At 44.6% G+C, this 13,263-nt stretch overlaps 1 protein-coding gene across 1 annotated transcript; it reads right to left on the reverse strand.

Moving 5' to 3' along the window:
- Positions 1–8,870: 8,870 nt before the first annotated feature.
- Positions 8,871–11,737, reverse strand: FAM170B (family with sequence similarity 170 member B). Its single transcript, XM_017885508.1, is given in 5 exon segments — positions 8,871–9,828; positions 9,831–9,902; positions 9,904–9,971; positions 9,974–10,060; positions 11,512–11,737. Coding segments are annotated over 5 exon segments (849 nt in total). The 5' UTR covers positions 11,624–11,737; the 3' UTR covers positions 8,871–9,318.
- Positions 11,738–13,263: the final 1,526 nt, after the last annotated feature.

Below are 13,263 nucleotides of genomic sequence, written 5' to 3' on the forward strand. Positions count from 1 at the left end.
CCGCGCCCGCCCCCGGCCCGCCCCTTGGGCCGCCTGCCACGCCGGGCCGGGGCTGCTGGGTCCCGAGGCCCGCACCGGTCGCGGGAGCAGCCGCGCTATCGGTTAGCTCCAGTATCTGTGGCGTCTCCTTTCACCAGCCCCATTTCCCAGATGAGAAAACTGAGGTTCTGCAAGGTGATCGCTGGTGACTCTGGTATTAATAGAATGTAAATTACTCTTAAATGGTTCAGCAAAAGTAACAATAAGTTTATCTATAATATGTATTGTATAATATATATATATATGGAAAGAGAGAGACATAGGGAGAAAGAGGCAAATGGGAAGAGTCGGTAGATCTAGATAAAGAGCATATGGAATTCATTGTACTATTCTTGCAACATCTGTAAGTTTTCATTTTTTTCAAAGTAAAACCTAAAACTAAAAGCTTGTTTATGACTTTTATGATATCTCAATGTTTTTATATGTATGCTGCTCATAAGCATCATATAATTATTGATCAATATCATACATATTACATTATTTCATCTGTTGTAAGGTACTATTAATTATAAAGTGCTTCCTCCCCATGTCAAAGATGTTACAGCAAATACAGTTCTGATGTTTTGTGAATCCAAGCAGAAGACTTAGGCTTCAGGAAATTCCCATTCTGCATTCTTAATAACTTAGAAACAAGGGAATAAGACCTCTGTAAGTCCTCTACAGAGACACAAAGATTCCCAGCTTGGAGCAAGTCTAGACTAAAAGTGTTACAGAAGCAATGGATTGTAACCGAAGTCTAGGATGAGCTAGTCTGACACAGGTGGCAGTTTGACGTCCGTGGAGGTAAAGGTATCAAGCTCTATCAACATGCGACTGCTGTGAGGCTCTGACTCACTTCCCAGCACTTGGCGTGAGAGCCCATCACCCCACAGGAGAATCTGAATGGCATTCAGTTCCATATTCACAGAAGAGGCAAATTGGTTTCACAAACACCCATAGTCACATTAAACTAATGTTTTTAGTTTGAGTTTTATTGCTGTTTGTAATTGTGTTTAATTTACACATTTGGTTTTTGTTTTACACTTGTAAAGTAACTATAAGCTTAGCTGTGTGTGTTTGTGCTGCTTTATTTCCACATCAATAACTGAAGTCAAGGCAGGCTCCATAGGAATGTTTCTTGGCCTTTCAAAATAATAGTCAAGTTTGCCAAACATTGCTTTAGGAAATTCTCACTCTCTTTTCCCAAGACTGATGGCACCCCGGCTCAGTAGTCCTTGAGGGTGTGCTTGGAGGGGCTGCAGCAAGTCCAGCAGCAGACGGTACATAAATCATCAGGAGTCGGGAGTCGTTTGTGAGTCTCTTCACAGGATTCTTGTGCTCGGCCCAGTCTAGGTGTCAGCATGGCCCAGTGCAGAGCAGCAGGTAACACACACACACACACACACACACAAAGGTACACACACACGTGCACACATGGGCTCTGGCTCCTGGTACCCAGGCTGTGGGCTGTAGACCCGACATTTTTCATGAATCTCCTTACTCTGTCTTTTCTACAGCTCAGCACATCCCCTTTGTCCCTGTACCCAGCTCATTTTTCTGTGGGACCTTCTGGTCAGACCTGGTCACAGGGAGAGAAGCATTTGAAGCTGAAAGTAGCACCACATGCCCACACACCTGACTCCTTCTGCAAAACCCTCTGACAGGGGCCCACATTACCCTCTGTGCTCAGACCAGAGACCACCCTGTGTTTGCCAAAAGTTAGTTGCTTGCTCCCATATGCGTTTATGCTGTTACCAGCATTTACATCAACAAATGTGGACAGAGTGCTCACCATGTGCTTGTGCCCCTAAGGACCCCACCTGGGAAGGCTCCCTGCCTGGAATATGGACCTTCCTGAGCCTTTGTGACTGCTGTCTTCCTGTCTCTGTCTCCTGCTCTTCAGAATCTATATTCATTTTTTCAGGTTGCCATAATCCACAGGCCAGGTGGCTTAAACTATAAAAAATGTATTGTCTCACAATTTTGTGACACAGTCGGAGATCAAGGTGTCACTGGGTTGGTTTCTTCTGAGTCTCTTTTTTCCACTTGCAGATGCCGTCTTCTTCCCTGTGTCTTCACGCAGTCTTCCCTCTGTATGTGCCTGGGTCCTAATCTCCTCTTCTTATAAAGACTCCAGTCATATTGGATTAGGCCCCCTGATATGAATTTACCTCTTTAAAAGCCTTAACTCCAAATACAGTCACATTTTGAGGTGCCAGGGGTTAGGATTCAACATATGATTTTTTTCTTTTCTTTTTTTTTTTTTTTTTGAAACAGAGTCTCGCTCAGCTGCCCAGGCTGGAGTGCAGTGGTACGATCTCAGCTCACAGAAAACTCCGCCTCCCAGGTTCAAGTGATTTTCCCACCTCAGCCTCCTGAGTAGCTGGGACTACAGGCACCCACCACCATGCCCAGCTAATTTTTGTATTTTTAGTAGAGATGGGGTTTCAACATGTGCCGGGCTAGTCTCGAACTCCTGACCTCAAGTGATCCACCCACCTCAGCCGCCCAAAGTGCTGGGATTACAGGCTTGAGCCACCATGCCCAGCCCTCAACATACAAATTTTGGGAGGACACAATTTAACCTATTACTGAGCACCACAGAAACTCTCATGAAAGGTCTGTCAGGACTCCACCATCTTTGACATGACCCTCATTTTCCCCCACAATCCCCCTTCCAGGACCCCATTGTGATGTCACATTTCAGGTCAAAGCATTACATGTTATTCTTAACATCTGCCACTTCTCTCTTCCCACCTCTATCTGCCTTATTGAACTTCATCTTTCCTTCATTGTCCTTCAACTTCCACTTCTTCCTGTATGGTCCTGTTGATGCCGTCTTATTCCCGTCCCCAGACTCATTGTCTTTACCCTCTCTCAACTGAGTTCTCACCCTGGTTCTCTCTCAAGATCTTCCTCTCATGGCTTTCAACCTTGGTAAACAATGAGGACACATCTCAAAAAGAACTATGTAATTTAATTGCCTTGAGTTGGCTGGGCTATCATTTATTATAAAGTGCTCTTAAAATTAAAGCTAATTTAATTCTGAAGAACTAAGGATTAAGAAGTTAAGAGCTGGGTTTCTCACAATATGTCTTGCAGACTACAAGTGTGAACTGAGGAGGTCCCCAAAGTCACTTCTTACTAAGGTAATATTTTGTTTGTTTTTTTTTTAGAGAGAGGGTCTTGCTCTGTCACCCAGGCTGGAGTGCAGTGTTGCAATCATAGCTCACTACAGCCTCTACCGCTTTGGTACTAGCCATCCTCCCACCTCAGCCTCCCCAGTAGCTAAGAGTATAGGTGCACACAAAGTAATGCTTGATTAAATGTTTTATTGCCTTTTTATTCTAAAAGCCGTACTTGATCAACACAGAAAATACAAAACAATAAAAACTACAGAAGAAATAAAATGTATCAACAATTACCAACTAGAAATAATCACTTAGACATTTCATCACTCTTGCAATATTTCCATTAATAGCTGTTTATCTAGTGGATGGAATATTTTCCATGTTATTTCCTAATTAGTCATGTCTAATATAAAAGGAAGTTCTTGAACTCCATCTTATGTATCGATCCTTTGATTATCTTTTCAATAATTTTAGTTAATTCATTTGCACTTTTGAAGTATATTATCTTTTCTGAAAATTATTTTTTGTCTACTGTATATAATATTTCTGTTTCATATCTTATGCATTGGTTGTAACTTCCAGAACAACGTCAAATTAAAATTGTAATACATGACATTTTTTATCTGATTTTAATGGAAGTACATGTAGATATTTTGCTCTTTGGTTTGAGATATTTGATATTATCTGAAAAAAATCTTATTCTTAGTTTCTAAGGAACTTATTACAGGAATGGTTGTTATACTTATTATATGTCTTTTAAATTGAGATACACTTCACATACTACAATTCAGTGGTTTATGGCATATTCACAACGTTGTGTAACCATTGCCACTAATTCCAGAATGTTTTCATCACCCTAAGAAGAAATCCCATACTGTTAGCAGTCACTCCCGTTCCTCCCCTTCTCCTGAATCCCTGGCAACAACTAATCTGCTTTTTGTCTCTATAAATTTGCCTATTTGAATATTTCATTGACAGATAATTATACGTTATGTTGCCTTTTGTGTCTGGCTTCTTTCACTTCACAGGTTTTCAAGGTTCATCTGTATATAACAAGGGATCAGTTCTTCATTTTATGGCTGAATTATATTCCATTGTATGGATATACTATATTTTGTTTATTCTTTCACCATTTGATAAACATGTAGGTTGTTTTTACTTTCTGTATTAGGTTAATTAGGTGTGTTATGAATAATGTTGCTGTGAATATTCATGTACAAATTTTTATGTGGACGTATGTTCTCAATTCTCAGAATTTACACCCATGTTTTCTCTAAGAGTTTTACAGTTTTGACTATAAAACTCTTTGACTATAGTTTTGACTGTGATTGTGCAGTGGCACAATCATGGCTCACTGTAGCCTCAATCTCCAAGGCTCAAGTCGTCTTCTACCTCATCCTAAGTAGCCGGGACTACAGATGCGCACCACCATGCCTGGCTAATTTTTGTATTTTTTGTTTTTTGTAGAGATGGGATTTTGCCGTTTTGCCCAGGCTTGTCTCAAACTGCTAGACTCAAGCGATCCACCTGCCTTGGCCTCCCAAAGTGCTGGGATTACAGGCATGAGCCCACCACACCAGGCCAGTCATGGTGAATTACTGTTTTTGTAGTCTGTTAAATTAGATTAGCTATTATTTTGTGTTAATAAGTGAGATCAACTTATTAGTGATCTCACTTATTAGTGATCACCTTTTTAGTGCCGTCTTTTTCAGGCGTTGTTATGAGGTTTATGTAGGTTTTATAACATGAGCTCCATCTTCTATGGTTTGGGAAAATAAAGGGTTTAAAATGGTTCATAATTTAAAATGTTTGAGATCTCCTGACACCTCTGGGAAGATTTCCCTCACTCTTGTCAGTGAAGTCCCAGGTATCTGCAAAATTATGTGTCTAAACCACAAATGAACGTTTAACTCAGTTGAGTTTCAGTTATAATTTAAGAACAAGTCACTACCTTAAGAATAATGTTATTCTCTTCTTCCCCATCCATGTCAGCTGAAGTTATTCTTTACATTAATAGCTTGCTTACCCGAGGTTGCTGTCATATTTCATTTCTCCTGAACACTCATCATGTTTCCCTTGATCTGCAGCTGCTGCTACTTAATCTAAAGAAAATGCAGCCTGTGCAGTTGACATATTTGCTTTCCTAAATACCTTGCATCTGTCCTTACACTGAAGTTTGCATCTCTGTGTGATGATTAGAACATAGGCTTGGAGCCAGGCTGGTGTACACCAGCCATATGACCTTTGTAGGGTCTTTACTTACTCACTAACAAAACACGGACAATAATAGGATCCACCTCATTGTACTGTGGAGAGCACTACATAATTTAGTATTGATAAAGAGTTTAAAACGATGCTTTGCCCTTAGAATACAGAATTTAGCACTTAAAAACACTTGTCTCTTAAATTCTGAAATTTCAGAACTTAGATATCATGCCTCATTTCAATTCCCTCCCATAATGATTTTTTTTAAGATAAAACTATTCTCCTCCTTAGTACTCACTATTTCTGGCTTAGCAGCCTCTCCTTCCCTTACAGTGTCTCTTGGACTCTACTTGCCTATGAAGCCCCCACAAATACCAGATAGCTCTTCCGAGAAGAGTTTCATAAAGCTGGGGCTCTTTTTACTTCCTGCTGATCCTCAAGCTCCTTTCACACCAAATTTAAAAGGTTTGTGGCCTCTGTTGCACCTTTAAAAGGCTGATAAGATATCATCCGCACCGCTGATGCCCTTTCTAAGATGACCTCATGGCTTCCTGCTGCACTTGCACCAGCAGAAGGAATGCATCCCACATGAAGCTCATGCAAAGCACCATGGCCACAGCTCACCACACACAGGTGGACGACCACTCTTCTCAGCTCCATATCCTTATGACTAGCCCCCTTCTGAATGTTTCTGTCTCAAACTCAGCTTAGTCAAAAGTGGGTTTACCAGCATCCCAAGCAAACCTTCTCCTTCTCCATTGTCTGCAAATGGCTCCGACATTTTGCCACCCAGAAAAAACCCTAGAAGTCATTCCGAATTCCTTCCTCTCACCATCCTCATCACACACTAGCCACACTTTATGGTTCAGTCTTCTAAATTTCCCCTGAATTCACCCTGCCACCCACACTTTAGCTGAACCCCTTGTCACCAGCCATGCTGGCTCTCATCCACTCTTGACCCTTTTCGCCACAGTGATCTTCACAAATGCAAATCTGACTTCAGATTTCTCCAGGGCTCCTTGTAATTTTCAGGGTGGATGGTCAAGTTCCCTAATTTTGACTCCAAAGCTCTATGTGACTAACTGCCCATCTGCATGCAACAAGGAGCTCAGAGCCACCCTTTTCAAGGTCGGTTTCTCCATGTCAGCTCAGCCCCTTCTCTCCTGTTTGGCTCCTCACCTTAGATTTCCCCATTTTTCCACCTTATCTGTCTCTTCCTTTCTGTTGGATCATTTCCATTGGCATACACTTGCTCTCTCCCCCATCTTTGTCCAGCTACAGCCATTGTTGCTTTCCTTTCTAAACAGACTTGCCTGCAGAGATGTCCAATGCTTACCTCCAGCAGTTTATTTTGTGTCTGCTGCTGACCAGTGCCTGTCTGACCTCTGCCCTTCTCAGCTGCTGAGACTGCTCTCATCAGAACTGTCAGCAAGCTCGTGCGTCAAATGAAATAATGCTGTGCCCTCAGCTCACTCCAACTCTCCCTAGCATTCGACACTGCTTACCCTCCTGAAAATTATCTTTTCTTATTTTTGTTGACTTTGAAGAAAATTCCTAAGAAATGCTCACTCCATTCCTCCCTACTTCACAAGGCACACCCTAACTCTACCCCTGCACCCTAGTTAGTGTCATCCATCCACTGTTGTGGTTTTTCAGTATAGTACCATTTATTTGCAGTTAACTTTCTCATTTACATTTCCAATCTAGATTTATCTTCTAAATAACATGAACTTCCCACTCAACATCTCTGCTCAGATGCGCCATTAGCATTTAGAACTGACCATGTCTCAACTCACCTCTGTCATCTGCCTCCCAGCATATGCCTGTATGTCTGCAAGCAGACACATGCTGATATGCATGCCAACACAGACATGCATGCTCACACACAAACATGCTCGCTCACACACACACTCATACTGAAATCACCCTCCAAATTTCCCCATATCAGTTAATGCACAGCCACCCACATTTGCTCCTCCTAGAAACCTGGGAATCCACCATGACAAACCCATTTCTTCTACCCTGACATGCACTCTTCCCCAAGGCCTTTGGATTCTATTCCCCAAATAAGTCTTGAAGGCATCCACTCTTCTCCCTCTTGGCTTGGGACAGCCTGGTCCAAGTCACCACCATTCCTGGCCTGGACTTCCTCAACAGCCTCCTAATTGATCTCTCCACTTCTCATTTTCTTCTTTTGCTGCTATCCCAATCTATATCCCACACACCATGGAGTGAGATTTTTAAAACATAAATCTGACCATGTCACCTCTTAAAACCATCCACATTTAGAATGAAGCATATGTTGCAGCAGCATGATTGGGAAAAGACCCTCTGAAAAAGAGATATTTAAGCTGCAGCCTCAAAGATGAGCAAGGGGACAGCCAGAAAAGAGACAGAAAATGGTGCATTCCACTTAGGGGAGACAGCGAGGGCAAAGGCCCTGAAGCACGAACACCTGAATCCTTTAAGGACAGAAAGGGGCCCATGTGGTTGGAGCACAGTGAGTGAGGCACAGAATGCTAAGAGATGGTATGGAGAAAGTAGCAAAGGCCCAGCCACACAGGACCCTTTAGGTCATGAAATGGAAACTTTAATAATTATTTTATATGCATGCCTTCAGGCTATAAGCTCCACGGAGCAGCATCCACGTTTGCCTTGTTCCCTTTGTTCACTTATTCCCCATGTCCACTTCAGTGCCTGGCACATCTTTATAAACTATATGAGAGACAAATACCCCCAGCATTCCAGCCAGATCAAGTGGCTAGCAGTTCCCCAAATGTATCATGTCTGTTTTTTCTCCTCATGGCCTTGTTCTTGTCTAGCTCAGTGGTTCTCAGCCTGGGGTGATTTTGTCCCTAGGGAACATCTGTTAATGTCTGAAGACATTTGTGATTGTCGCAACTATGGGGCAGGGAATGCTGCTGGCTTCGGATGGGTAGAGGCCAGGGAGGCCAGTAAACATCTTGCAGCAGACAGGACAGCCCCCGCAACAAATAATTAGCATGCAGGATCAACAGTGCTGATTGAGGAACCCTGGTCTAGCCTTTCCTTTAAGCCCCTGGGAGCATCATCTTTTCTGGAAAGTTCTTTCTCCTGATCAAACAGCTTGAACTTGGGGCCCCTCATCTAGGCTCCCCAGACCTCCTTGATGGCATTCATCCCTTTGCCTTACAGTTGCCCATTCTAACTGTCTCTCACTGGAAGCAACAGAGGCTGGAGCATGTCTTCCATCAGCATGTCAAACACACAGTGGACCACAATTAATTTTTCTTGAATGAATGCAGACCTCCGAGACAGGGAGAAGGGTGAAAATGAATTTCGTGGCAACTCTTAAAAACGTGTAGTTGACATAGACGAACTCATAGGTAGGAAGGACATCCCCAGCCTCCTGCTCTACCTTGAGAAGCTGCCTGTCTCCTGGTGTTTGTGCTAGTTTGTAACCTATGGAAATGGCAACTTCCCATGTGTCCAATATGACAGCATGTTCACTCAATTATTCACTGCATTCAATTTTGTGTTATTCAAGTTTAATCCCAATAACATAAGACATAGAACTAGGGCATATGACAGATTCGTAACTGAAAAAAATAGGGCTGAAGAGTCATTTGCAGTTGGCTGTCCTGTGACCCACATCTACTTAGCAAGTGTGGACCTGCCTGATGCACCGGCAAAAATAGAAATCCCTCTGGCCATGCGTTTGTGGGTTTCAGATGTTGTGCCCGCCATCAGAAACACTCAAAGCCCTCTTGTTTGGGTTTGGATTTTGAAATGGACCCTGGTGGAGATGCTGTGCCCAGGACAGGAAGGAGGCTCCTTCCAGTCTCCTGGCCCTGGCTGCTCTACACCCCATGCCTTTCCTTCCTCCCGATCCTGGCCCTCTCTAGTGGCTCTGATACTGCTGGCTGGGGAAGGAGCAGTCCCAGGCACTGGAGGTGAGGGCAGGGGTGAGTATCTCCCCTCCAGCTCACTGCTTCTCCTGCTGCTGTGCTGGGAGCACCTCACCCTGGGGCCGGGAACATTCACTGTTGTCTGAAGGACTCTGCTCCTCCTCCAGCTGTTGGTCATGTGCTTGGCCCTGAGCCCGCCTTCTCTCCAGCATCTCCTCAAAAAAGATCTGGCAGCTGAAGCCCTCCCGGATGCCATGCTGGGCGTGCTCCAGCAGAGCATCCAGGGAGGGGAAGACCCGGCAGCAGGCCACGCAGCGCAGCCCGTAGTTGGTGGTGACCAGCCAGTCCGGGGGTGCCCGCAACTCCTGCAGACAGCACTCCAGTAGCTCTGTATCCTCGGGCTCAGGGCTGCAGTTGCTCTTGCAGGCTTCCAAGTCCCAGCACAGATCGGTGTTGGAAGCCATCTCGAAGGAGGAGCCGTTCTGCCTCTGCCTCTTGATGAACTGGGCTTCATGGATGCGGGGCTTCCGGCTGACCGGCTCAAAGCCGGTCTCGGTCTCCCAGGCCACCGCCACACCCTGCACTGATTCTGCACGTGCGTGTAGGAAGGCACAACACACTCTTGCGGAGCAGCGCTGTCCCTCGGTACGCACATGCAGGAGGCAGCACGACTGGTACTGGGAGTAGGGGGACTGGTACTCGGAGGACTCTGAGGATGGGGAGCTGGGCCTCCCTGGGCCCTGGCAGAGAAGTAGAGGCCCTCTTCCCGGGGAATGGCGGGCCGTGGCCGTGGGGACGACCCTTCTCTCTGTATAGTCCCTGAGAAGCAGAAGGACATTGTCATCAGTGCCCCCCAAGGGATCAATGCCACATCTACCCTCAGGAGCCGCAGACTCTGAAAGGGTACAGGCTCTGGGAGCTCTTGGGCAAACACCGCCCCCTCTGCCCATAACCTGATAAAATGAAGCTGGTGATAATACCTACCTCATAGGGTGCCGTAATTATTGAATAATGTATGAATGCAATCACCAAATCCTTGACTCAACTGAGAAAGACCATTAAATGGTGAATAACAGTTATATACACATTAGGGATATGATGATAAGGATCAAATAATGCATTAATCACCGAGCAAAAGACCATCCGCTGCAGAATAGGTAAGCAGACTGAGGTGCATCCATATGTGCAACCTGTTAAATCCATGAACCACTGAGACGTGCAACAATACGGATGAATCCTGAATGCATTAGGCTAAATAAAAGAAGCTAATTAAAAAGGCTGTGTAGTCATGAGAGAATGTGAACAAAAAGAAAAAAAGAGGCCATGTAGTATATGATTTTATTCAGATGACATTCTAGAAAAGGCAAATTTTTAGGAACAGAGAACAGTTCAGTGGTTGCCCAGAGCTGGGGATAGGGCGAGGGGAGACTGACCATAATAAGGCACAAGGGGACTTTTAGGAGTTCTGAAAATCTTCTTTATCATGATTGTGTTGATGGTTCCACAAATATACATGTGCCAAACTTCTTTAAATTGTGCATTTAAAATTGCTGAAGTCTGTGTGCATAAAAGACACCTCAATGAAGCCCATTTAAAAAACAACACATGCAAAGTGCCTTGGCCAAGCCACGCAGACCCACTGTCCTCTTCAACATTTGTGACCTGTCTTCACCTTCCCCAGAGGGGACCATCTCACCATCTCCTTCAACACTTACTGTGTCCCTCTCACCATGGAAGTGCTTGCCAAGTGTCAGCTGCTTTAATATTCAAAACAATCCTAAGAAATTATATTTTTAGGATTCCCATTCAACAGAGTAGGAAACAGAGGCACGGAGTTTGAATGAGTGGTGGAGCCATTGGGCCCCCAGAGCTGGTGTGACACTTAGATGCTGCCCACAGACACATCCCAGTGGTCTTCAAATTGATTATCTAGATTAACTTTCATCATTTTGTTATAAAGGAATTTTTTATTTCGCTGCTGAATTTGACGTGTTGTTTTCTCAAATACACATTAAAATAAATACATAATTATACATATTTTACACTTTCATCCTCATATCCCCTGAAAACACCTTATGTACTCACAACAGCTTCAGTCATACCAAGTGTCCCATAAATATCAATTTCCTTTCCCTCCACATCTACGTTTATGGTCAACACAACCATTTGATAACAGTATCAGGAGGCGACCTGGCACTGTCCCTTTCCATCAGGGCTTCCTTCCCAGGGAGCACAGCTGGCTGACCTTCCAGGCCTTTCTTTTGACCTACCTGGCCAGAACACTTCCACACTCTCCTCAGTGGAATCAGGGCTGGCCAAGTTGAGGGTGGTCCCATCGGTGGGTGACTGTTCTCCCCTGTGGTCCGTGAAGTGGCGTTTCATGATTTGAAATGAGTGCCCAGGGTCTCAGTGCTCCAGCTGTTCAATGAGAGTTGACTGGGGCTGTACTGAAGCCATCCAGCTGGCCCCAGCCAGAGTGGACACTGAGCTCCCCATGGTTGCTAAGATCCTAGCTCTACTGTGTGACCTCATCTATGGCACTGGTCTGTTCTGTGACCATGGCAAGGGCAGAGGCTGAGCCTGGATACCAGGAGAGGCTTCCCAACATGTTCTCATTTCCCCATGGGACCTTTTCGGTCTTGTGTATTATCTGGACATGCACAAACACAAAACACACATACTCTTAACTACTTAGACACACATAAAAACACAAACACAGAGACACAGAGACACTTGTACACACTTAAGCATGCATGGAACCGCTGTCTTAGTCCACTTGTGTGGCTTACAAAGGGATACCTGACGCTGGGTGATTTATGAAAGAAAGAAGTGTGTTGGGCTCATATTTCTGCAGCCTGTACACAAAGCATAGTGCCAGCATCTGCTTCTGGTGAGGGCCTTAGGAAGCTTCCATTCTCAGCAGATGGGGAAGGGGAGCAGGTGTGTTTGAATCACATGGGTAAGAGAGGAAGGAAGAGAGAGTGGAGGAAGTGACAGACTCTTTTCAACACTCAGTTCTGACGGAACTAAGATTGAGAACTTGTTACCACGAGGATGGCACTGAGCCCTTCATGAGGGATTTGTCCCCGTGACCCAAACACCTCCCACTAGGCCCACCTCTCACATTGGATATCAAATTTCAACATGAGATTTGAAGGGGACACATGTCCAAACTATGTCACTCACACACAAAGAAACACATACATGATCACTCAGATAGACATATACACTGTAATACATGTGGCACACACAGTAACATAAACATATGTACATGTGTTCACATAGACACATAACATGTTCACACATACAAATTCACACACGTATTTACTTAACCACACACACATACATGCACACAAACTCATGCCAGATTAATTAACCATATATAGGCTCACATACATACAGTCATCAGCCAACATCAAATGACCCTGCTTCCCAATGTGGAAAACCTCTCCTTCTCTCCCCTGTCCCAAGTCCCCACACTGACTTTGTTTAGGCTCCTCAGCCCTCCACAACCCCACTCCTCCACTCTCCTCTACTCACTCCCTTGCTCAGTTCCTGTGACTCCAGACATTTCACTGCTCCCGGACGCGTCCGGCATCCTCCCTTCACGGGCTCTGGGCTCTCATACTTGCTCTTCCTTGTGCCTGTTCCAGGCTCTCCCCTAGTTTCCTGTGTGGTTCCCTCTCCTTCCGGTCTCCTCTGAAACATCACCTGGTCAGAGGAGCCTGCCTGGCACCCCCAGGAAAAGAGCTTTCTTTGGCCCCACAGCTCTCTGTCACCTTACCCTGCTTTATTTTTCCATGATAGCATTTACCACCCTAGGCTCTATATAATGTCTGTGTGTGTATCTCATGGGTTTACCTGTATCTGTCTTCTCCTCCTTAGATGTAAGCTTAGGAGGGTAGGGACTTCCCTCATTCCTTCATCTCATTATATCTCTAGTGTCTAGAACAATGTTTTACATATTAACAAACACTCAGGAAACAATGAGTAAACAGCTGATGAACACGTTGGGCTGACAA

Source organism: Rhinopithecus bieti, unplaced genomic scaffold (genome assembly GCF_001698545.2).
Source record: "Rhinopithecus bieti isolate Rb0 unplaced genomic scaffold, ASM169854v2 scaffold_15143, whole genome shotgun sequence".
Classification (NCBI taxonomy): Eukaryota; Metazoa; Chordata; class Mammalia; order Primates; family Cercopithecidae; genus Rhinopithecus; species Rhinopithecus bieti.